This window comes from Stegostoma tigrinum, chromosome 3 (genome assembly GCF_030684315.1).
Source record: "Stegostoma tigrinum isolate sSteTig4 chromosome 3, sSteTig4.hap1, whole genome shotgun sequence".
In the NCBI taxonomy this organism is placed as follows: Eukaryota; Metazoa; Chordata; class Chondrichthyes; order Orectolobiformes; family Stegostomatidae; genus Stegostoma; species Stegostoma tigrinum.
The window spans coordinates 4,560,705-4,587,397 of record NC_081356.1 but is presented as its reverse complement, the minus strand read 5'-3'; the positions used below and the strand labels follow the sequence as shown (position 1 = coordinate 4,587,397).

The following is a 26,693-nucleotide window of genomic DNA, read 5'->3' as shown; positions in this document are numbered from 1 at the left end:
GTTTAGGTGGTGTTTCTATCATCTACTGCCAGAGACTCAGGAGGTAAAAGCCAAGCTTTAAGGAAAAAGTGTTGAAGAAAAGGAGCCTGCGACAGTTACTACAAATGAATCTTGCAAGTGGAACATTGCTGCCACCATTAAAGGGAATGAATATTGAACATGGTAGAAGATCATGCAATGGATGCTTTGTCTTAGATTGTACCAAGCTTAAATTGGTCAAAAACTACACCATGTAGAGTGTAGCTGCTCCTTACACCTGCCTAAATGAATGTTGGCCAGGTATTAAAAAGGGTTGGAAGCCATATTTCCTTGCCACTATTCCCATTCTGCCCTGCTCTTTGGAGAATGTTAGCTATTGACCAGATGAGTCAATGGTAACACCCTAGTATGTCAGGGAGGGATTCAGAATCCCTACAGTGTGGAAACAAGTCCTTTGGCACAAGTCCACACACTATCCCACCCAGACCCATCCCCCTAATCTACATATCCTTGAAGGCCACAGGCAATTTACCATGGCCAATCCACCTAGCCTGCACATCTTTGGACTGTGCGAGGAAACCTGAGCACCTAGGAAACCCACACAGGGAGAATGTGCAAACTCCACACAGCCACCTGAGGGCAGAATTGAACCAGAGTCCCTGGTGCTGAAAGACAGCAGTGCTAACCACTGAGCCACCATGACACCCCATTTCAATGACAGTAAAGTCACCGAGTATCAAGGGGTGATGGTTAGATTTACTTTTTCCAAAAAGGAAAAAAGATACCCAAGTGTCAAGTGATGTCATTTGCTAGTTTGCAGTCCAGGCCTGGCTGTTGTTCAGATCATGCTGCATAATGGATAAGGGTCAGTTTCTAGCATCCAAGGAGTCTTAAAATGCTTGAGAATCTAACTTGTTGACATCCTCACACCTAACTAAAAAGGTGATTGATGAAGCAGCTAAAGCGATGGAGCCTAGGACACTTTAGAAGTAACAGTAATGCCTTAGGGCCAAGATGATTTATCTACATAATTTGTGCTTGGCCAACTCCAGCCAGTGGACAGTTCCCAACAACTTCTTGCCCTCAGCTGTTTAGAACAGTGCTAAAGTGGTCACTGACACAAAGGTCCTTTACTCAGTACCTACCTGTAGGCTTTACATATAACATTTAATTGATTCAAGCACCTTATTTATACCACCACCTCCAATTGCAGAGACATTAAACATCAGGTCAAGTTTGTAATGGGTGAACAGGAAGGGTCCTCAAACAAATGATTGAATTGGGAATTAGAATCCCCTCAGGACCTCATGTCTTGAATCAGAAGGCAAATATATTTTATAACAACCTGTAATGCTTAAGAGAGAGACAAGTGGAAACTAGAAATGCTTAGCACAAGCTTTGCTTTGGTTTTTTACCTGGTCTACATGATTTTCCATCTGCATTCAAGTCCATGTCATTTGGACAGAGACAAGTGTATGTTGATGAGTGAATACTAATTCGAGGAGCAGGAAGACACATGTATTCACAACCTCCATTCAAGCTCCCATTACATCGGTTTTTACCTGTTGAAAAGCACATTAAACTGAGGAAGCCAGACACTTCTATAGGGGTTTGGATTACTTTGTTATATTTTGTCCACATTACAAGTTTGTCAGTACCCAAACTAGATTTTTCAGAAATTTGACATCAACTGATCACTATGCCTGTTAGCTAATTAACAATTTTCTCCATTTACCACATTTTAAGGTAAAATTGCAGTTGGAATTTAACATGTCAGTCACCCTTAAAGAACACAAGTGCCATTCATTAACTGGAAAGGCAGTTAAAAAGAAACTATTTTACTAGTCTAAGACAAACTAAACGTTTGCTGAGGAACTAATGCAAACATCAGTTCAACCAGTTAGCATTCCAGACTAGGAAACAAGCTGAACACAGCATCCAAGCTATTCCTGTTAGTGCATAGCTAGGAAACTTTTGCAGTTATCCAACTACCAAAACAAAGATAAACCCACCATAAGGCCCTTCACTTCAAATTTGAAGTACTCCTTTCCAAAAAAGGGCTACCATGGAGACCAGAAAGCAGTTCTGACATGTGAATCTGTAAACATGTGATATCACATGGACATACACTTCTAATTCAGGGCAAGTATGCAAGAACTTGTACATTAAGCACAAAGCTTGCTGAATAACTATGTGACAACCATCAATGGAGGCACACTAATAGAACAGCACGGGTCACTAGCAGGTAAGGAGTGGACACATGGTTTCTTTGGTCATTAAATTTTGGCTACAGTGACAAAGTAGATTATGGACCAGTTTCAGTATTGCAATCAAGCACACCATTTTGTTAGGGTGACAGATGGGCAGCTGTAAAGATTCAACTACTTTTGCACTGGAGTATCTTAAGCCACACATTTTCAAAAGTTGCAAGATACTTGGATTCCCCACATTAAGTTCATTTCAGCTGTGAGGTATCAAGTTTCTTGCCCAGCTTCTGAATGCTACAGGACATGCATTCCAAACTAAAGAGATTTCAACCAGCAAGTCTTAATTTTTCTTTAAAATAGCAAAAACAAACCAAAAATTACCTGATGGCTGTGTTAACTTGTGATAAACAATAATATCATGAGGCTCATCAAGGTTGGAGGCTAAAGTTACCACATTAGCGCCTGTGAATTTATTGGCACTATAAATCATTTCATTCTCACCGTCAATCCAAAACACACGATCCTATCAAAAAAGTTAATTCAGGAATTCAGTTGTCAACACAATTCAAGTTACCTTAGTTTTTCCCCAGATTGTACTTGCAAGCAGAAATAAATTATTCTTGAAGCTATCTTGAAAGGAAACTTTTAGCAGATACTGGTCAAATAGCAGTTGTACACTGAAGTTCCCAGTAGATAGGTTCTTGATTATCAAGGGTTATGGGGAGAGAAAGCAAGAGAATGGGGGTTGAGGAACTGAGGAAGCCAGACAAAAATCGGGGTTTGGATTGCTTTAAATTTTGCGCACATTACAAGTTTGTCAATATCCAAGCTAGAGTTTATGATTGAATGGCAGAACAGACTTGATGGGCCAAATGACCTAGTTTTTACACCTATATATCTCTTATGCCGAGGTACTTCTTGCTCCAATGGCACATTTTCTTCCAGTTGCTGCCTCCATGCTTAAGTGCATTGTGCATGGAGTCATACAGCATAGAAACTGACCCTTTTGTCTACCTAGTCAATGTTGACTGATATTCCCAAACTAAACTCATCCCACCCTGCCTATGTTTTGTCCATAATTCCTCACTTTTCTTATTCATGAAAATACCCAAGTACCTTGTAGACAAACTACTTGCATCCATTACTTCCTCTGGCAGTTCATGCCACTCAAGCCACCAAGAACAAATTGCCTCATCTTAAATCTGTCCACCTTAAATGTTTTTTAAAAACCATCACCACCCTCCCCCCAACCCTAGGTAGGAGACCCCTTCCACCCGCCTGATTTATGCCCATGATTTTTTAAGTTTCAAAGTCACACCTCAACCTTCCATGCTCCAGGAGGAAAGTCCTAGCCTATTTTTATAATCTCAAATCCTGCAACATTTGAGTAAATCTTATGAACCCTCTCTGATATATGCTTTATAGCAAGAGGGAGGCCTGAACTGCCAATAGTACTCTACAAAAGGCCCCACCAACATCCTGTATATGTAGGTTGATGCCTATTGTTTGCACCTAACAGCCATAACCTTGATAAAGTAAGCACGCTATTATATTATCTAGCTCTGCATACTGAGGAAGTGTTTGGCCGCTGTTCTGGCGATACTAAGAAGTCCATATCTATTCAGGTTAAGAGATGTGTTATGTATCCAGCCATTAGCCTTGTTTACTTGGAAGATGCAGCACTTCACTTCAGGAATGAAGCTATATAGCACTAAATTTGGTTAATCCAACTTGCTCACATTCAACTCACTGCAGTATTAATGAATTCCTTACCTCAAACATAGCCACACCAAGAGGATGAGCAAGGAATTCTTCAGATCTCAATACAGTTTGCCTATCCTGACCATTTAGATCAATGCTCGACAGCGTGTGCAGCTTTGAATCAACCCAGTATAAACGGCTTTTCACAAGATCTGTGGATAAGTTTAAAGGCAGTGTATAAATATGATCTGAATGGATATTGCTGCAAAGCAGTCTTTAGCCGTCCACTTACCAAGTGTAATGCCATTTGGCCAGTAAATGTCACCAGTAACAAACAGCTGGCGATCAGCACCATTCATTCCTGCCTTTTCAATCTTTGCTGGTTCGCCCCAGTCTGACCAGTACATGAACCTTTGGACCCAAAAAAAAAGTGTTAGTTGCTTGTAGAAATGGAGATGCTAGATTGCTATTAACTGTTAGTTCCTATAGTTAAGTTGCTACATTAAATGGCAATATATCCTCAGCCTTTAGTCTAGTATGTAGGTTCACTCATCCAAACCCACTGAGCAGTCAATAGTAAATAGAAGGCCAAACATTGGACTTTGGATTTGAAGTTGCATATTGTCCTTGACTATAGATATTGAATGAACATTTCAAAGCCAAAATATTAGCAATGCTAGTTAACTGAAGTTTTAAGTTGCTATGCAGCAAAACAAAAAACAGCTTTTCAATTGAAGATAATGGCTACAGAAGTTAAACAAAATTTCTCAATACCCAGTTAGTGGATCAACTACTATAGATGCTGGTTCCTTTAGATTGTCCTCAAACAGGATCTTGCTTTTTGTTCCCTTGAAATTGCCCACTGAAAGGGTTTTAGCCCCTGAATCTGTCCAATAAATGTTGGCATGAATCCAGTCTACAGCAATTCCCACAGGGAGGTATACATTACTGAAGACTCTTGAAATCTCAAGCGTACCATCTTGGTTATCAATTAGTACACTGTAAAACAAAAAGGACAAAGTTAAGCAAACTTTGACAGCTTAAAATTGAAAAAAGTTAGAAGTAATAGATTTGAGTGGATTGCTATAAACCTCATTCACAGCCTACAGACACTGCACATTACAGCTTCTTGCTGGCAGGTGCAAAGCCACTTTCCATTGCAGTTTATGCAATTTAATGTTATAAACTGGAGTAGTGACATCAGTGATTAGTGCAATGCTCCAGAAGAGGCTTATTGCAAAAGACTTAATCAACTCTTTAGCCAGTAAGATATAAAGGCTACAAAGTTTCTGATCTAGCAAGAACATCTGATATTTTAATGAGTTCAGACTATGCCAGCAGTGTCTGAGTTAACAATTGGTAACATTGATTTCATTGTGGGTACAGTATTGGTGGGGGAGCGCACATGCAGGGGTAGTGTCTGGTGAACCACAAACAAGTCCCACATGTTTGCAACCCTTCCACTCAAGGCAGGGAGCAAGTGCCCCCAAAAAGTTGGCCAGCTCCAATAAATCAGACCAAAATAAATTTCCAGCAAGTTTGGATTTTAAGCAAAAAACCAAAACAGCCAGAGCTCAGCAACCATCTTGTATCAGATCAAAGTGGCAGAAGCATCTAAAGACAGTTTACTGCAAAACAAAAAAAGTTATCCATGTCCCCATCTGGAAGAAAGCAACATTGAAGTGTACAATACAACATTCAATTGTTACACAAGTGCAAGCTGGAAGTTTGCTAGAAAGCACTTTTGATACACACTAAGTTGATCACACTGAATTGTACACTTTACACAGACCGAGATTGCCAGCAATTGAGATAGCTGTTGGGATGTTTACTCAAGCCAGGACTGGCTAAGTTAATTGTACATTTCAGCAAGTGGGCTTGAACCTGATCACTTTAAAGATCATTCACTCCCACCGTACATCACTTAAAGCCTTTGCTTTTTGACATTCCAGATTCTAACTGCATGCAGTTCCAAACACCTGGCTAATCTGTAGTTTAAAAAACACTGATCTGATCAAGATTGTCTAAACAGAACTAAGCAGTGAGAATTAGAAATTTTTCCAGGCACACATACTTGATCATATTGGATCAAGTGAGGAAGATAAGACAATAGTAAGTGTACCCTCCCTCAGAAGGGTCACCAGTCCCAAAACATTAACTGATTTTCCTTCAGATGTTACGAGACCTGAACTTTTCCAATGTTTTGATTCCTGATTTACAGCATCCAGAGTTAAGTTTTCATTGAAAATAGCAATGAATGGTTTACACTTTATTGTAAACTGCTAACTTCAATATAGATTGCAATCCATCAAAAGTTCTGCTGTAAAAAAGAAAGTGGATGAAGCTTGTCACCAAGAGCAGTGGAGAAAGTTTAGTTTTGAGTTAATAGGAAGATGGACAAGAATAATGATGATTTTCTGCACTGTTACAAATTGTAACATTGTCTGAGAATTCATCTTAAAGTATTGAGACAATACCATTGAATAAATTTCACTGGATAGTGAGTGCACACACACATTCAAAACAGCTTTCAAACATTTGAAAAGTGCATGGTCTCCCAAAAGTAGTGTTGTTGCTGCACATACTTGTCTAAGAGTTCATCTGTTTAAAAAAGTGATGGCCTAGTGGTATCATTAGGCCATTAATCCAGTGGCCCTAGTAATGATCTGAGGACCTGGGACATGGTAAGTGAGAATTTGAATTCATACATATCTAGAATTAAGGAGTAGTCAAATGATGACCAGGAAAAGCCTACTGATTTGTTACCATGTATAGAAGTAGTGGTCAGCTTTGTTTACATGCTGTGCAGGCAGATCATTGTAAGCATGGACATACAGATCAGAGATTGTAAAAGACTTAGGCACATTGCACAGGGCATGTGTTCAGAGAGACCAACTGAAGCAAGATTAGCATTATTTGATGCCAGAGAGTCTATTCATCAGTCTAAACAGCAAGGAAGTTATTCCTGAACTTGTAGGTACATATTCAGGCCTTTATCTTCTGCCAGATGAAAGAGAGATTGTAAGAGATGGTAAAATGTGAGGCTGGATGAACACAGCAGGCCAAGCAGCATCTCAGGAGCACAAAATCTGACGTTTCAGGCCTAGACCCTTCATCAGAGAGGGGGATGGGGAGAGGGAACTGGAATAAATAGGGAGAGAGGGGGAGGCAGACCGAAGATGGAGTGTAAAGGAGATAGGTGGAGAGAGTGTAGGTGGGGAGATAGGTCGGTCCAGGGAAGACAGACAGGTCAAGGAGGTGGGATGAGGTTAGTAGGTAGCTGGGGGTGCGGCTTGGGGTGGGAGGAAGGGATGGGTGAGGGGAAGAACCGGTTAGGGAGGCAGAGACAGGTTGGACTGGTTTTGGGATGCAGTGGGTTGGGGGGGGTGGGGGAAAGAGAGAGCTGGGCTGGTTGTGTGGTGCAGTGGGGGGAGGGGATGAACTAGGCTGGTTTAGGGATGCAATAGGGGAAGGGGAGATTTTTGAAACTGGTGAAGCCCACATTGCTACCATATGGCTGCAGGGTTCCCAGGCAGAATATGAGTTGCTGTTCCTGCAACCTTTGGGCGGCATCATTGTGGCACTGCAGGAGGCCATGATGGACATGTCATCTAGAGAATGGGAGGGGGGAAGTGGAATGGTTTGCGACTGAGGGGTGCAGTTGTTTGTTGCGAACTGAGCGGAGGTGTTCTGCAAAGCGGTCCCCAAGCCTCCGCTTGGTTTCCCCAATGTAGAGGAAGCCGCACCGGGTACAGTGGATGCAGTATACCACATTAAGCAGAGGTTCACCTGCACATCTGCCAATGTGGAATGTCATCTTGGGGCCTGGGATGGGGGTGAGGGAGGTGGTGTGGGGACAGGTGTAGCATTTCCTACGGTTGCAGGGGAAGGTGCCGGGTGTGGTGGGGTGGGAGGGCAGTGTGGAGCGAACAAGGGAGTCACGGAGAGAGTGGTCTCTCTGGAAAGCTGAGAGGGGAGGGGATGGAAAAGTGTCTTGGGTGCCTCCCTAACCGGTTCTTCCTCTGACCCATCCCTTCCTCCCACCCCAAGCCGCACCCCCAGCTACCTACTAACCTCATCCCACCTCCTTGACCTGTCCATCTTCCCTGGACTGACCTATCCCCTCCCTACCTACACTCTCTCCACCTATCTTCTTTACTCTCCATCTTCGGTCCGCCTCCCCCTCTCTCCCTATTTATTCCAGTTCCCTCTCCGATGAAGGGTCTAGGCCCAAAACGTCAGCTTTTGTGCTCCTGAGATGCTGCTTGGCCTGCTGTGTTCATCCAGCCTCACATTTTATTATCTTGGAATTCTCCAGCATCTGAAGTTCATTATCTCTTGTAAGAGATGGTCATTTGTTGCAGCCTTTCTGCTGCAGTGAGCTGTGCAAATGGAGTCCATGGATGGCAGGCTGTGCACACCACCTTCTGTAGTTTACAGTCTGAGCACAGCAGATGCCGTACTAGGCCATTATGCACCTGGACAGTACGCTTTCAGTGTGGCATCTGTAGAAGTTAGGAGGATCTTTACAGACATGCTGAAATTTCTAGAGCTGCCTGGAGGAAGGGATGTTGTGCCATCTCAACCACCACATCTAAGTGGGAAATCCAGGACAGGTTGTCAGTCATTATCACTGAGGAAATTGATGCTCTTCACCTTCTCAACTTCACTTCTATGGGGAAACTCATCTCTTTCAGAAAAAAGCAGTTCTTTTGTCCTTTAGGGACAATTTGCTGTGCTTAAAGGTCTGGACTGTGACTCCAGATTCACAATGTGGCTGACAAATTGCCCCTTATGGACAATAAAGGGTGGGTCTAGCCAGTGACACCCACATCTGAGAATTGTTAAGATTGTCTAACATTTTATATGCAGCATGTGGTCACCTTGTAACAGCTTTAACTTTTTGTATGCAGCTTGCAAAAAGTTAAACAGAATTCTTACAGGACAGAGGGCAACCATCCAGCCCACATCAACTCTGACAAGCATCCCACCCAGAGTTACAAGGGTCACTAGACTTGAAACATTAACCATTTTCTCTCCACATGCAACCAGGCCTGAACTTTTCTAGCAACTAGTTTTTGTCACAACTCCCTTCCACATCCTGTAACCTGACATTTACCATGGCTAATCCATCCCTGAACACTATGGCCATGCTAATTGTGCAATCCACCTAACCTGCATGTCTTCAGACTAATAGAGGAAAGCAGTGCAGACATAGCAAGAACATGACAACACTACCATCAGTCACTGAAGGCTAGAACTAAATCTGAATGCCTGGTGCTGTTTTTACATATTGCACAATTTCATTGTCTCAATTCCAGGTCATTGGAATTAATAAAATGCTGCCAGGTCTTATCCTCAGTGACCCAGTCTTTAGCCCAATAGCACTGGTAGCTAGCCACCATCATCCCATGGGATACAAGACAGTTCAACTCACTATAAAGAAAAGCCTCAATTTAATAGATTTAAATTACAGATCTCCTTGTATTGCACTTGACCTTTAGATCAGTTTATTTCTGAAAACTAGATATGGAAAATAAATTCATGTTTTCAGTTTATGATTCTGAAAGTCTGTATATAATCTTCAGCCACATGTTTGCCCTTTGAAAGTGAACAGCTATCCTTTGACCAAGACCATTTGTTTCTTTTCTGCAAGATTTTTGGATGGAACAGCTTCTAGTGGTTGAATAGTTTCAAAATCAGCACACATCCTAAGTGACCCTTAATCATAGCGTAGGAAAGGGGATATGGGTCAATCTGAAGAATTCAATTGTCTTTTTTTCCCCAAGCATGTGGTATCTGCATCTAAATAGATCAGGCTTATGCCTGTGATTCTAAGCAATTCAGATGTGATACAACATGCATCCCTCAGCACATTGTGCTAGAATGGTTAAGATAGGAGGAGAGCTTTATATTATTGTCACATGCAGTGTGATAACATATATGAGCTTGCCCCACAAACTTTACTGCAAGACATAGTTTGAAAGTTATAATAAATTTCTTAACTGTATTACATGTAAGGAATCACTCAAAGTGCTTCCATATAGTTTTAGCCTACAGGTCAAATAAGAAATAAGGTGTAAAGCTGGATGAACATGGCAGGGGAGCAGGAAAGCTGACGTTTTTGGGTCTGGACTTCAGAAATGGGGAGGGTGAAGGGAATTTAAATAAATAGGGAGAGGGGAGGTGGACAGAAGATGGATAAAGGGGCAGATAGATGGAAAGGAGAGGGGATTGAGCCAATAAAGATGAGGAGTTGGGATAGGATAGGCAGGTCAAGGAGTCAGGATGAGCCTGGGGCTTGAGGTGGGTGGAAGAACAGGTTAGGAGGCAGGAACCAGCTGGGCTAGTTTCGGTGATGTGGTTGGGGGAAGATTTAGAAGCTTGAAGTACACTGATACCCTTGGGCTGCAGGGTTCCCAAGTGAAGTGAGGTGCTGTTCCTGCAACCTTTGGGTGGCTGCATTATGGCACTGCAGGAGGCCCAGGATGGACATGTCATCTGAGGAATTGTGGTGGGTGGGGGGGGCGCACGGGCAGGAGTTGATATGGTTCGTGACTTGGAGGTGCAGCCATTTCCCACTATCTCAGGTCAAATAAAAAAAAAAGTGTTGGTTCTCTTTCCGAAAGCAGCATGAACCCTGAAAACAGGACATACTCATCCTGATGGGGAGGGGGTGGGGGATGCAGCCTCATACCCCACAAGGACTTGGCAAGCCATGATGATTGGTGAACAGCTCTGCCTGATCAGTTCAGGAAATGGAAATAAGCCTTGAATAAAAATTCTACACAGCCCAATGGAATCACTTTCTGAATGGGAGTGGAGTCAGACCAAACATGTCGTCACCTCTGGAGTAGCCAATGCACTAGATTAAAGTTAGAGAAATTATTTCTGCCACTTCAGCTCAATATTTCAGCCACCATTAAGATCTACTTCAGCCATTTGTGGAATTTGATTCTTAGAAATTGCTTTGAGGAAGTTTTGGGCCACACAATTCTCCAATCCTGAATAAGGCAGGCAGCTTTTTAAAGCTGGATTCAACACATCCGTTCATGCCTTCGTTGTCATCGGAGAGATCTAACTCTAGGTCCAGAGGACTTCAGTCTTGGGAAGAAGTTTGAGATCTTGAATTGATCCCACCATTGCAAAAGGCAAAATCCAAGCTTCTACATTTTTCTTTAAAAAAATTCATTGAAGTCAGTGAAAGCATCTTGCACTGATCACAAATTCAAGAAAAAAGTTCAAAAGTCAACATCTTAAACTAGATGGGAATGCTCACTCTCCCCTCTTGCAGTGCAGGATGTTGGTTTTCTGACAAACTTAATCTGATAGGTACGAGGCAAGAAACCTCAACACTAGCCTTCAGTCAGTCAAGTTCTCTAGCCAAGCTCAGTTGGCCAAATGTCATTGGGTTCAGTGGCTGCACCAGCTGAAGTTATCATGCAGGTCCCCATTTTTATCAACCTCCCCTCTTGCCCAAGGTAAGGCCATCCTTAGGTTAACCTAGTCATCTAGTGCACCCCTCAGATTATGAGGATTCCACTTACTCAACATTGTCAATTTCTGGTTTTGGGCATTTTAATGTTAGACTGAATTGAACATTAGGCTTTCAAAATTTTTACCTGAAAATTGCATGCTGTACCAAGTCAGCCCAGAAGATGGTCTGTGCTGCAACATCAGCATCAAGTGCAACAGCATTTCTCAGCTGGTCAACTATCTGAGTGTATTCCAGGTGATGTAATCCAATTTTCCTGATGTTGTGACGATTAGTAAAAACCAAAAATGGCTCTTCTCCTGTTTGAAGGCAAGCAACACAACAAAGTGAATTACACAAGTTCTCAAGTTGTATTTTCTGATCAGAGGCCAGTACCATGCATGCACTATGGAAAACAATAGCAATCCCCCTAACTGAACAATCCCTTCCATGTTTGAGGGAAGATGAGAGGAGGATGACTCAGGTAGCGTTAGTACTACAAGTTTAAACAACTGTAACAGACCAAGTAAAACTGAGGCCCATAATAGATGAGGACGAGGCCTGCTCTACCACTTAATGGTAGTATGGCTGTCATGTTTATCGCAGCTACTTCCCAATAACACTAGTCTCCCTTGTTGTGATCTACTGAGATCAGTTTAGTGGTCAGAAAGTGGAATGAAACCTAATAATTTTGGCCTGGTGTATATATATTTACAAACTGGAAAAGGGTGCTTTGTTGAGACAGTTGCCATTATTAGTGGAGACTTGCAGTCTGCAAGCTCACCTTCATTCAAATCTAGAGGATTAATACCTGAAATTTAGGTATTTCTAACAGTACGTTTACTTACCTACAGCCTTGCAAGCCCCATTGATGGGATCTACATGATATCCTTTTAAACATTCACATTGGAAGCTTCCAACTGAATTAAGGCAAACTTGACTACAGGTTCCTGGATTTAGGCATTCATCAACATCTACAAATAAAAGAGGAAAAACAACCAGATTCAGATAGTAGGAACTGGAGAATGAGATAACATGGTTTAGAGCTGGTTGAACACAGCAGACAAGCTAACACTTTGGATCAAGACCCTACAGCAACTGGGGAGGGGAAGGGGATGGGGATTCTGAAATTAGGGAGATGGATAGGAATTGGAGAAAGGAAAGGAGAAGGTAGGTGGAGGGGAGACGGACAGGTCAAAGAGGCAGGGTTGGAGCCAGTAAAAAGGATTGAATATGGGTAGGAGTTAGGGAGGATGGATGTGTCAAGGTGGTGGGATGAGGTTAGTGGGTAGGAGGACCCATCAAAATCATAATCTTGGATAATGAGGTGGTATTTACTGAATGGGACTTGCCTGCACAGGAGTGTTGGTCAACCAGTTCAAAGCCAGGTGGACATTTACACTCATAACCAATGAGAAGATCTCTGCAGATGTGAGAACAGCCCCCATTGTTTGCAAGGCATTCATTTGCATCTGGAAAACAAAAAATTATGTTTATTCAGTGAAAAGGCTGTGAAGTGATAAAATAAGCCTAGTTATTTACTAAGCAGCTGACACATGCTCCCATGTTCAGACAGTACAAAAATGGAAAGTTTTATCTGTGCCTTCATATCAAAAAAGTTCCATTCTTGGTCAACTTCTGCATTAAATACCACATTGGGATCATTTTAAACAGAAAAAAGGAATACGGTCTTAACATTTACTTGGTGTTCTGTTGAGTCTAATTATGGCAATCCAAAAACTTAACACGTTGTCACATCGGAGGAAAATTTGATAGTATGACTGGCATAGAAAAAAGGTAAATTTACTGTTTTAAATCAAGAACAGTTCAGACTAAGCTATATGTTTGCAAAAAGTTAACAGAGAAGATAGCCTAGTGCATTTAGTTTCCCCTCCCTGTCCTCACAGGAAAAGGAAATTTAGAAAACTTGACATTTACAAAGTTAGACTTCTAGTTCAGTCTCTTTCAATTAGGAAGCCAAGATTGATTGAAATTAGAGGACCACAGGAAACTACAAGTTTTAAGCCACATACTGCATTCTTTGAGGGGCTCATCACTCCAGTCCTTACAATCTTGTTGCTGGTTGCACACTTGGGTTATGTTGATACATTCTCCAGTCTGACATCTGAAGTCATAAGGCCCTGTGCAGTCTATAGCTGTCGAAGAGGAAACAAAAAAGTTCAGCCAGGGGAGGTCAGAAACCCCAGAAAAACTTACTGAATTTAAATGTATACTTACTTTCACAGTTGAGCTCATCACTGCCATCAATGCAATCAATAAACTGGTTGCATTTCTTGCTGTCAGGTACACAATTATTATCACATCTGAAGTAGCCAGATTTGCATGTTTCAGATGCTGAAAAAATCAAAGTTTAAAACATTGAAGAAACAAAAGTCAAGTCAATGTAGCACATTAAAAAGAAAATCAGCATCAAGGACCAAATCTAGTATGCTATTAATGCTTAGTGTTTATAAAATAAACACTAGTACCAATAAGTTAATCTTTAGAACAGGATTAGTTGGTTCAGTTGTCATTGATGTTTTTAAAGATTTTAATTTAATGCTATTCTACAGCTGTGAAAGTAGAGCACTTTATTGTTAAGGGTAGTTTTGAAAGTGACCACATTTAATGGCTTGATAATAAAATGTGAGGCTGGATGAACACAGCAGGCCAAGCAGCATCTCAGGAGCACAAAAGCTGACGTTTCGGGCCTAGACCCTTCAGAGAGGGGGATGGGGGGAGGGAAGGAACTGGAATAAATAGGGAGAGGGGGAGAGGCGGACCGAAGATGGAGAGTAAAGAAGATAGGTGGAGAGGGTGTAGGTGGGGAGGTAGGGAGGGGATAGGTCAGTCCAGGGAAGACGGACAGGTCAAGGAGGTGGGATGAGGTTAGTAGGTAGCTGGGGGTGCGGCTTGGGGTGGGAGGAAGGGATGGGTGAGAGGAAGAACCGGTTAGGGAGGCAGAGACAGGTTGGACTGGTTTTGGGATGCAGTGGGTGGGGGGGGGGGGGGGGGGGGGGGGAAGAGAGCTGGGCTGGTTGTGTGGTGCAGTGGGGGGAGGGGATGAACTGGGCTGGTTTAGGGATGCAGTGGGGGAAGGGGAGATTTTGAAACTGGTGAAGTCCACATTGATACCATATGGCTGCAGGGTTCCCAGGCGGAATATGAGTTGCTGTTCCTGCAACCTTCGGGTGGCATCATTGTGGCAGTGCAGGAGGCCCATGATGGACATGTCATCAAGAGAATGGGAGGGGGAGTGGAAATGGTTTGCGACTGGAGGTGGTGGCTTGTTTGACTAAAAAGTTAAACTTAGTCAGTTTAGACATCAGGGATAGTGCCAGTTATTCAAATGATATCATGGAACTTTTGACTCCAGAAGTCAGGAAGATCCTCAGAGTATCATCTAGGAACGCAGTACAGTGATAATGGGAACTGCAGATGCTGGAGAATCCAAGATAACAAAGTGTGAAGCTGGATGAACACAGCAGGCCCAGCAGCATCTCAGGAGCACAGAAGCTGACGTTTCAGGCCTAGACCCTTCAGAGAGGGGGATGGGGAGAGGGGGAGGCAGACCATAGGTAGAGAGGAGAGTATAGGTGAGGAGGTAGGGAGGGGGATAGGTCAGTCCAGGGAACAGACAGGTCAAGGAGGCAGGATGAGGTGGTAGGTAGGAGGAAGGGATGGATGAAGGGGGAAGAACAGATTAGGGAAGCAGAGACAGGCTGGGCTGGTTTGGGGGATGCCCTCAAAACCAGCCCAGCCTGTCTATGCTTCCCCAAGCTGCTCTTCCCCCTCACCCATCCCTTCCTCCCACCTCAAGCCACACCTCCATTTCCTACCTACCACCTCATCCTGCCTCCTTGACTGACCTATCCCCTCCCTACCTTCTCACCTATACGTTCCTCTCTACGTATCTTTTCTCTCCATCTTCAGTCCACCTCTTCTCCAAACCCCGCCCCCTCCCCCCCCCCCCATTTATTCCAGTTCCCTTTCCGATGAGGGGTCTAGGCCCGAAACATCAGCTTTTATGATCCTGAGATGCTGCTTGGCCTGCTGTGTTCATCCAGCTCCACACTTGTTACACAGTACAACAGGCCTGTTAGCACTCAAGTCAGAGTCAGTGTGATGGGTTGGGTTGACGTCCCACTCCAGAAACAGAGACCCTACAGAGCAATAGCTAATTCCACAGCTGGCTGGAGTTCTGTTTAACAAACTGTAGTTTAGGAGCCAGACAATAATATTGAATTACTTTGTCAGATTCAACTTCTGCTTCCTTGCACTAATTACCAAACCTATTCATTTGAAAGTTCAAAACAAACCAGAACGTAGAACTGTTCAGTATGAGAAATAGACACTTCAGTACAACTCATCCATGCTGACCAGATGTGGTAGATTAATCTATTCCCATTTGCCAGCACTTGGTCTACATTGCTGTAAACACTTTGCATTCATGTGCCCATCCAGATGCCTTTTAAGTGCATTAGTTGTACCAGCCTCCAACACTTTCCCAGTAAATCATTCTAGACATGAAAAAGCCTACTCCTGGGTCTCAAATTTTGCTCCATTTGAACTCCCCTATTCTGGGGGAAAGGCCCAGCTATTCACCCCATCTATAGGGCTTATGACTCTATAAACATAGAAACAGTTACACCTCAGCCTCTGACTGAAAACCATCCCAAGCCAGTTATGTTAGAGACAATAAATACTATTGCTACTTGCATGAAAGAAGTCAGACAGATTAAAATCAAGAACATTAGAAACAAAAACTCAATCTGGAAACAGTGAACTTACGACATTTTGTTTCGTCACTTCCATCATGGCAGTCTCTATCTCCATCACAGTACCACTGCTGATGAATGCATTCACCAGAATCACACAAGAACTCAGCAGGAGAACAAGTCACAATTGAAAGTGTATAGCCACACTTGTCTGGAGCCTCATCAGATTTATCAGCACAGTCAGCATTGGTATCACACACCCAATTCAGGGGGATGCATTCTGAATTGTTGCACTGAAACTCATGCAGGCCACAGGTATGTGATTCACAGCCTTTTTCATCACTTCCATCACCACAGTCATCTGCACCATTGCAACGAAACTCCTTGGATATGCATCGACCACTGGTACAAGTAAACTCTAGTGGATTACAGGTAAGGATGCCTGGAAAAGAACAAACATTGAGTTTTCTTTCTGTTTAAGTCAGCAGCTATGCCCGATGGTATAGAAGTCAAAAATATTTCCTTCATGCATGTTAATGTTGCACACAAAAAAACAACTTTTTTGCCCACTCCCAATCACTAAGATTGATTTGGCATGCTTTTATTTGTCAAACTGAGTTATTTGCTAGGCCATTCAGAAGACAAGACATTAGCCACATTGCTGTGGATCTAAAGTTCGATGCAGGCCAGCAAACTTTCCTCCTGAGAGAGCATGGGCATTGAGAACCATATGGGTTTTCACTACATTCATGATCAGCATTACTGGCCCTTGTTATCCAGATTTATTGACAGCATTCCTATTCCACCAGCTGTTATGAGATTTAAACCAGTGCCCCTCGAGTATCAGCTTCAGGATGGCTGGTCTATGACTTACTGCTGCACTTGAATACATACGGTGGTAAAACTGCACAAAGTTCAAGTTTAGGAGGACAGACTGGATGGTGCATATATTAATAGTGCTAAGATACAGGCCACTTTGAGTGATAATTCATACATTCCACCATAGTACTGCTGTCCAAAATAACGTAGATGTGCACCAGTGACAGTAATGCCTCTTGTAATATGCCTCAAATTAAGCACTTCTCTGGTGCCAAAGTTAGAGATTGTAGTGGATTGCTTTTCTTTGTAAAGAACTCAGATCTTTACAAGGGGCCAAGACAGACTTGTTGCACAATTGTGCACTGAAAAACTTGTGGATGCAGGTTGTTCTGAACAACTTTGATATCATTGACCAAAGAAAATGAGACAATATAACAAAGACTATGGTAAACTTGAAAGTAGTTCAATTATGCCACAAAGTTAATACCTACTCATTTCTCTGCTAGACTGAGGTAGCTCTAAGTTTTTTTTGATACCCACCACAGTTCTCCTCATCACCTCCATCACCACAGTCTTTTACACCATCACATTTCCAGGAGGCAGGAATACACTGCAGAGCTCCAGAACTACAACGTACTTCACTGGCTCGACATGTGTGCGTGCCTGGAACAAGACATAAATCAGAATTACTTGCAGCATTCCCACCTTCCAAATGTTATTACCTTTTAATCAGACTTTGTCTTAGAGTTTGGCACTCAGATTACACAGATCAAAGATAAACAAACTCATTACACGAGCTTAGAACTTGAGCATTCCTGGACATAAAGTGCTGAGTAATATTCTGAGCAGGCTAGGTGGACTAACTGTGGGAGATGCAGGGTTCTGGGGTAGGGCATTCAATCTGGGTGATCTGTTTCTACTGCACAGAAACAGATTCTATTTTAGAATAAATATTTCCACTTGATCACATTTTTTCCCCTCAACACCCTCCTTAGCCCAACTTCTACCTAGAGTGTACTTAGTGCAATACAACATAGAGTTCTCTATTGCCCAAGTGAATTTTTCTTAAACTTTGGGGTGTGGGTATCACTGGCTACATCAGCCTTTATGATGGTCCCTAGTTGCCCTTGAGAAAATGGCAGTTAGCTACCCTCTTGAACACCAGTGCACACAGGAAGTGCCACAACACCATTAGAGGGTACTGCAGGATTTTACCTAGTGACACTGAAGGACAAGTAATACATTTCCAAATCAGAATGGCAAGTGGCATTTCCATGCCTTCACTGGTCTTGTCATTCTAGTCAGTCATGGGTTTGGGAGGCACTCCTTAAAGTAACTTTGGGAAGTTAGCTGCTCAACACCTGCTTTGGATGGTCCATTATACTTACACCTGAATTAGAGGAAAGGTAGTGAGGAGAGGATTGAAGTGACTTAAAGGATGAAGCTTGAGGGAGATATACTAACAAAACATCATCCACCATGTGTTGCAATAACACATCAGTAGATCACCAGGCTAGCCAAGGCCATTTTCCTTAATGCTTACTTATCTCAGCAAGTTCATTTTCAATACAAGAGCCAAGATTAGCTCAAGATTGCAGCTAATTCAACAAAAATTTAGTGTCCCTGTTAAAAATACAAGGCATTAGATTTGTTATCACTTACCTACTTAGAAAGCAATATCAACATTTGTAGGTGACAAAGATATGCCAGTTGCATGCACTGAGATGGAACCAGCAACTTAAATGCTATTTAAAAATCTGGAGATTATATGAATGCACAAGCTACATAAAAGTAGATTTTAAGTTAGAGGAGTGGCATCTACTCACCTCCCAAAATAAAAAACCACAAGTTACCTCAATACCCACAGACAAGCTAAAAAAGTAGAAGCTGTAGAGAGACTGGCCCTCCAGGATGGAACATAACTGAAAATCTTAACTGGCATGTTTCAATAAATGACTAGAATGGGAGTGAGGAGTTACATTTCAGCTATAAAGCCCTGGTTAGGCTAGGCTTAGAGGCAGCTTAAAAAAAACTAGGCTGTTAATGTCTTAGCAAGAATATTTGTCTAGAAATCACTGTCAAACCTTAAAGTAATACAAAGCAAGATCCTGAATTTCAAGTGAAAAAAGGTTATTTGATCCAAGCTCTTAAAATAAAGTAGGACTGATGGGGTGAAGAGTTAAATCAGTACAGCTTCTTGTGACTCTGGTAGGAGGCAGTGTCTTAGAAAGTGCCTACTCAAACTTTCCAGGAATGAAGTTGGGAGACCGTTATATACAAGGGATAGAGTGTGGGGACGCCGTATGCTGCTCTACAGTGATAGCGGTTTTGAACAATAGCGAATACAAGTGTTTTTTTATACAAAATAAAATCCCAAGCAAACTGAATGGTAGCGTGGTCTCCAAGAAATTAGCATGCCTGTTTATGGGGAAGCTTTGACCCAAAAAGCTTATTTTAGAAAACGAAAGCGAATGTAAGTTTCACTAATCAGTCTAAAAACTGTACAACTCACTAACGGTTACAATACCATTTTACACATTCCTCTGCCCACAGTAAACACAATCTTGACCTGTGAACAGTGTAATAGAGCGTGCAATTTCATTTAAAAACGAAATTAATAATCGAATCTAAAGCATCTTGCTTGCTGACAGCCGGGTGATAACGGTCAGTCAGACCGACTAGCAAGCAAAGGAAATTCTCCTCCAAATTCGATGCTTTGGGAATCAGACACATACATTTGCGGAGATTTGTCGCTTATTCCTCACTCTCAAGGTACAGTCACACAAGTGACTTTCCTCTAGCAACGTTTAACGTAAAGTCCCATTACTCACCATTTACTCTGGTGGGAGAATAGGAACATAAGGCGAGCAGTAATACAGCAACTCGAAAGGGAACCATGTCATCAACCGGAGAGGACGTGGCTGCAAACACCCTGTACCTGCTCCTCACAACGAACTGCTCTGACTTTATTTATCGTTTTCCCCTTTCTAACTCACCGGAACAATACAATCTATTTTTGGCCTTCGACAATTGACTGGCTATTGGGTCACCTGGTTAACCTATCGATATTATCCATTGACATTGCTGCTCAATGACGATTGATCAATCTGGCCTCATTAACCTAATTGCAGTCTGTCCCTATTACGAGAGATAATGGGAACTGCAGATGCTGGAGAATCCCAGACAATAAAGTGTGAAGCTGGATGAACACAGCAGGCCCAGCAGCATCTCATGAGCTGCTGGGCCTGCTGTGTTCATCCAGCTTCACACCCTGTTACGAGTGGCCCTTGCAGTCCAGTGGATGTGTCTGAGCCTGAAAGCTGGGTTTAGGTGCCACCCATTCATGTCTGAATGAGTTGATAAACAATAGACACAACGTCCTGTAGGGGCAGGTATATGGTAAAAAAATATTTTTTAACCAACTTTTTCAGAAGTATCATAACACACCTGTAAAACATATGGGACTTGAACATGGGTCACCAGGCTCAGAGACAGAAACATCACCAATGTGGTCCAAGATTCTTTAGCTGTAAGGCGTACAGATCATTTGATGTGAACTTATTAAAGTGAAATGTAAAATCATATTTGATCATTCTAACATGTTTACATATTTAGAAACATTTAGGCTGAGGCTATATTACATCAATATTCATACAGTCAAAATCCTATTCTGGAATTCTCACCCTAAATAAACACTGGTATCATTGCAAGATCATTTTAACCCCAATCCTTTGAATGTCTTCAAAGGTGAAGAAAAACTTGCTTTGGAGTAATTTCAGTCATTTGGCCTCCATTGCCTTTTGTGGTAGAGAATTCCATGGGTCCACTACTCTCTGAGTGAAGAAATCTTTCCTCCTTTCTGTCTTGAATGTCCTACCCTGTATCTCAAGACTGTGCCCCTTAGTTCCAGACTTCCCACACCCCCCCACCCCCCCCCCACCCCCCGGAATCTCGTCTGTCCAGCCCTGTTTAAATTTTATATGTTTCAATCAGATCCTCTCTCATCCTTCTAAACTATAGTGAATACAGACCCAGTCAAACCAACCTCTCCTCACAATCCTGCCAAACCTGGAATCAGAGACAACAAGATGTGGAGCTGGATGAACACAGCAGGCCAAGCAGCATCAGAGGAGCACGAAAGCTGATGTTTCAGGCCTAGGCCCTTCTTTAGAACCCTTTCAGACCCGAAACGTCAGCATTCCAGCTCCTCTGATGCTGCTTGGCCTGCTGTGTTCATCCAGCTCCACACCTTGTTATCTGGAATCAGTCTAGTTGTCCCCTTGCTACACTCCCTCAATGGCAAGTATATCCTTTCATTAATCGTTTGCTGTACCTGCCTGTCTACGTCCATTGGCTGATGCAGATGGGCACCCAGCTTCCTTTGTTTGTGCTTACTTTTCAAAATAGTAAGATTTAAAAAATACTCTTCCTTCCCGTTTTTCAAGTTAAAGTGTTTAGCTTCACGTTGAGCCATGTTGTACTTCATCTGTCTTGTGTTTGCCCCTCAACTTGTCAAAATCACCTTGCAATTTTACATCCTCCTCATGGTTCATAAACATGCCTAATTCTGTGTCATCAGCTAATATGGAAATGTTGCATTTGTTTCCTCTATCCAGGTCATTTCTATATATTGTGAATAACTGTGTCCCAAGCTCTGACCCTACAAGTCACAGTCTGCCACCCGAAAAAAGGCCCATTTATCGCCCTCTCTGTTTCCTGTCTATCGGCTAACCCATTTGTAATCCATGCTAATATATTACCCACTGCCCAATATGCTTTAACTTGGCCCACTAACCTCCTCCGAGGAACTATATCAAAGCTTTCCAAAAATGCAAATACACCACATCTACTGGTTCTCCCTTACTTAGCTTTTCTCCTTTTTTATGCCAGACAGGAATGAACAATTGTTGTAATTCATGCATGTGAATTATTTAAATATGCCCTGTTGCCTATCCACTGTTAACTGTAAGGTTCCCCACCCCATCCTTGCACATTCATACTCTCATGGTTCCCTGTATTTACATTCAGAGTCATGCCAGAAAAAAAAACTCTAGTTAGCCACTAACTCTCACTCAGGTTTGCTATTTCTGAATAATACTTCAAACATAACACTGAAATCAATGAATTGGAGCTGTCAGGTTCACACATTCAATTGTAAGTATGAAGGAAGTGGTTGTGTTCAAGGTTGGGATATTTTTGGTGTTTGGGGGGGAGTCTATCATAATAGATTAATGCCAGAATTTCACTTCCTCAGTGTAGCATGAACTGTTTAGTTCTGCAACATACATTTGGGAAATGTTATGTATCTCAGAGTTCCTTACTGAGGCATGACACTGGCCTGTTTGTGAAGTGCTCACAGCACACTGCATCAGGGAATAACACGAGGCATCATTGTGATTGGTTTGGGTGTTCCGGCATCAATGAAACAGTGTTCTCTCATTGGAATTTCCCACAGATGATCAGTTCAATTGTCTGAAGGGGACATCATTGTTGCTGGAGTCCTTATGGTCTTGCTGTGCAGGCAAACGTAGCATCAAAGGAGAGAGCAATTAGATCAACATTAGTAAGCTCAGCAATACCAAAAACCTGCAGTTGGAGGAGCAGCAGGAAGCACAATGCAGACACAGATTATCATCACCAAACTCTACCGTTTACTGGAGCAGGATTTGGTTTCGAAGGGACTGACTGGCGATCCCATCCCAGTAGCTAAAGGGTTTCAGCTACCTTGAAGTTCCATGGCAATAGCTTGCTTCAATGAGCAACCAGGGACCTAAATGATAGCTTCAGATCCTTAACCTGAGTTATTTCCTTTGAAGCTGAGAGGCGAGAGGGGGAAGCTGATGGAGATGGATAAGATTGAGGGGCATGAACAGAGCAAATAGAAAGCAGCTGTTCCCCTTAGTTGAAGTGTTGATAACAAGGGGGTGTTGTTTCAGGGTAAAAGGGGAGTCCAGGAAAAAAGGTTTTCACCTAGAAGGTGGTGGGGATTTGCCTGGGAGGGTGGTTGAGGCAGGAAAACCCACAACCCTTAAAAAGTACTTGGATGAGCTTGAATGCCAAAACTTCAAGGCTAGTGCAGGAAATTGGGACTGGTGTTGGTTCACTATAGCTTTGGCTGTACAGGCTTACTGGGCAGAAGGGCCTCTTCTGTACTGTATGGCTCTATGATTCTAAGCTGCAAATATATCCATGATGTCACTGATGCCATTTTCTCCAGATTACACAGTTTCCATCCGCCCCCTTTCATGAGAAGATCAAACAGACCCCACATTGGGATTCTCCATGATTACTAGGCTTCCCGTGGGCAGGGTGCTTTTGACCATTCTGACTGTTTTGACCAGTTCTGAGGGAAGGGCCACTCGACCTAAAACATTAACTCTGTTTTTTCCTTCACAGATGCTGTCAGACCTGCTGAGCTTTTCCAGCAACTTTTTTTTTGCTTCTGCTTTTGACTGGACCCTGTTACCAGCGTGCAGTGTCTGTGACTATTCTTATGGACCAGGCCAGACACCCTCAAAATATTTTAAGAAGGTAGCCTAGTCTCTAACTTTTTCTTATTCTAAAGGTAGATGTGAAGTGGGTATTCCAGGTGTGATGCAACTTGCCAATCCACTCAGCTTTAAGAAAAACACAATTTATTTAAACACTACAGTGGAAACACGACCTAACTTTTGGAAAACCCAACCGACCCGATACAGCAACTTAATTAATTAACTGCTCCAATACAGCAACACCCCATAAACTTAACCCTTGGCAAAAGGGTAAATTCAAAAGCAGATTCTTACAGGCGTGGGGGGAGCAACATCCAGAGAGAGATTTCAGAGAACGTCAAAGGGATCTTTTACTGAAGCTTGCAGCCCTTCTGTTACTCAAAACGTTTTGTAACAGCTACAGCTAAAAAAAACCTAGAGGAAACCTGAACTGGGAGAACTGGCCAGTGTCCTTCCATTGTTAAACTGCTACTCCCCAGCCACTTTCGTGCTTCTGCCATTACAACGTTCAAAAATAAACTGAGGACAAATAACCTTTTCACAGTGGCAGCATCATCGCACCATTGATGCTATGTTGTTGAGGTCTGTGCTAGATATCCTGGCAGCTGCTATGATGTGTTGGTACTGAAGAACTGACAGGTTCTTGCTCCTTGAATGACAGCTGAGAAACAAAGCTACCCTCCACACATGGCTCATCAGACCTTTACTAAACCGTCTCTGATGCAGCACTGCTCCTATTTCCAACAAAGCCATAGTGAGATAGACCATAAGCCTTCGTAAGAAGAGATGGTCTGTGGGGCCTGGCAGTTTAACCTAGAAATGATGCTCCACACATCTTTTTAGCAGACTATGCCCTTCACAATTAGAATTGACAAACAGGGAGATGTCCTGGATGCAGAGAAAATGGAGGATCAACTGTTATCTTTGAGGATGAAGCTGAAGACCATGACATTGACTGGGATGGACATCTGAGAGATATTGGAACAAGCCATTGTTGAGTAAAAGAAACTAGACAGAACCTCATTGAAGATAATGGGAACTGCAGATGCTGGAGAATTCCAAGATAATAAAATGTGAAGCTGGATGAACACAGCAGGCCAAGCAGCATTTCAGGAGCACAAAAGCTGACTTTTCGGGCCTAGACCCTTCATCAGAGAGGGGGATGGGGAGAGGGAACTGGAATAAATAGGGAGAGAGGGGGAGGCGGACCGAAGATGGAGAGTAAAGAAGATAGGTGGAGAGAGTGTAGGTGGGGAAGTAGGGAGGGGATAGGTCAGTCCAGGGAAGACGGACAGGTCAAGGAGGTGGGATGAGGTTAGTAGGTAGCAGGGGGTGCGGCTTGGGGTGGGAGGAAGGGATGGGTGAGAGGAAGAACCGGTTAGGGAGGCAGAGACAGGTTGGACTGGTTTTGGGATGCAGTGGGTGGGGGGGAAGAGCTGGGTTAGGCCAGGTCTTCCCCCCCACCCACTGCATCCCAAAACCAGTCCAACCTGTCTCTGCCTCCCTAACCGGTTCTTCCTCTCACCCATCCCTTCCTCCCACCCCAAGCCGCACCCCCAGCTACCTACTAACCTCATCCCACCTCCTTGACCTGTCCATCTTCCCTGGACTGACCTATCCCCTCCCTACCTCCCCACCTACACTCTCTCCACCTATCTTCTTTACTCTCCATCTTCGGTCCGCCTCCCCCTCTCTCCCTATTTATTCCAGTTCCCTCTCCCCATCCTCCTCTCTGATGAAGGGTCTAGGCCCGAAACGTCAGCTTTTGTGCTCCTGAGATGCTGCTTGGCCTGCTGTGTTCATCCAGCCTCACATTTTATTATCTTAGAACCTCATTGAATCCTGCCTCCTGGATGGGTGAGCTGAATTCCTACAGTGTTACTAATAAGGCAAGCAGACCCTGGTCATATTTGCAGTCCCTATACTTTTCTAGAGCTATATGAATTACTCCTTCACTGTTTAAGTGTTCACTTGATATCTTTGAGTGATTGATTTTCAAGTATCTGCATTTTATAGGTCCAACTCACTGTTAGGGAAAAAGCAGTAATCAGTGAGGCAGGGCAGTAATATTGCATAATGCTCAGTTTTGGGATTTGTTAAAGTTACAACCAGCATTTTAGAGCTATAGAGTCATACAGCATGGAAACAAGCCCTTCAGTCCAACCAGTCCATGCCAACACAATCCCAAACTAAACCAGTCCCACCTGCCTGCTCCTGACCCATGTCCCTCCAAACCTTTCCGATTCATGTATCTATCCAAATGTCTTTTAAACATTGTAATTATACCCACATCCACCACTTCCTCAGGAAGTTCATTCCACACATGAACCACCCACTGGGTAAAAAAATTGGCTTCTTATGTCTTTTTTAAATTTCTCCCCTCTCACCTTAAAAACGTCCCCCCTTGTATTGAAATCCCCCATCCAAGGGAAAAGGCAGCTACCATTAACTCTATCTATACCTCTCATTACTTTATAGCCTTCTATCAGGTCACCTCTCAAACCTCCTACCCTCCAGTGAAAAAAGACAAATGTTTTACACAGAGGGTGGTTTGTGTGTGGAATGAACTTCCTGAGGAAGTGGTAGGTGTGGGCACAGTTACAATGTTTAGAAGCCTCTTGGCTAAGCACATGAATAGGAAAGATTTGGAGGGATATGGGCCAGGTGCAGGCAGGTGGGACTAGCTTAGTTTGGGATTATGTTTGGCATGGACTGGTTGGGCTGAAGGGTCTGTTTCTGTGCTGCATGACTATGATTCTTGTCATCGGGGACCTCACCCGCAGTTATGGATGATGTAAACATTTCTGCAAGGGGTCTCATAACTTCCTCCCTTACTTCCCACAATGTTCTGGGATACATTACATCAGGTCCCAGAGATTTATCCACCCTTATATTCTCTAAGACCTCCCGAACTTCCTCGTCTGTCATGTGAACCGTTTGTAAAACATCAAAGTTTATTTCTCTGCATTCTCTAGGCTCCATTTCTTTCTCCACAGTAAAAACTGACATGAAATATTAATTTAGTATCTCTCCCATCTTCTGGAGTTCAACACAAAGACGACCTCCTTGATCTTTAAGAGGCCTTATGTTCTCTCTAGTTACCCTCTTGCTCTTAATGTTTGTAGAATATGTACAATATCTTTGGATTATCCTGAATGCTATCTGACAATGATATCTCGTATCCCCTCTTTGCTTTCCTCACTACTCTATTAGGAATGCCTCAGTACTCTTTATATTGATTAAGAGATTCAATTGTACCAAGTTGTCTATATCTAAAAAAAGTTTCACTTTTATTCTTGACAAG

At 42.9% G+C, this 26,693-nt stretch overlaps 1 protein-coding gene across 1 annotated transcript in view; it reads right to left on the bottom strand.

Annotated features, from left to right (window-relative positions):
• The window catches only part of LOC125450671 (low-density lipoprotein receptor-related protein 2-like), a 160,715-nt gene extending 139,343 nt beyond the window's left edge, over positions 1-21,372 (bottom strand). Inside the window, 13 exon segments of the mRNA XM_059642582.1 lie at positions 1,395-1,541; positions 2,568-2,709; positions 3,960-4,099; positions 4,180-4,298; positions 4,662-4,886; positions 11,510-11,681; positions 12,210-12,335; positions 12,714-12,833; positions 13,395-13,517; positions 13,564-13,716; positions 16,153-16,521; positions 17,439-17,561; positions 21,294-21,372. Coding sequence (XP_059498565.1) covers positions 1,395-1,541; positions 2,568-2,709; positions 3,960-4,099; positions 4,180-4,298; positions 4,662-4,886; positions 11,510-11,681; positions 12,210-12,335; positions 12,714-12,833; positions 13,395-13,517; positions 13,564-13,716; positions 16,153-16,521; positions 17,439-17,561; positions 21,294-21,372 — 2,038 coding nt within the window.
• Between the last annotated feature and the right edge of the window lie 5,321 nt (positions 21,373-26,693).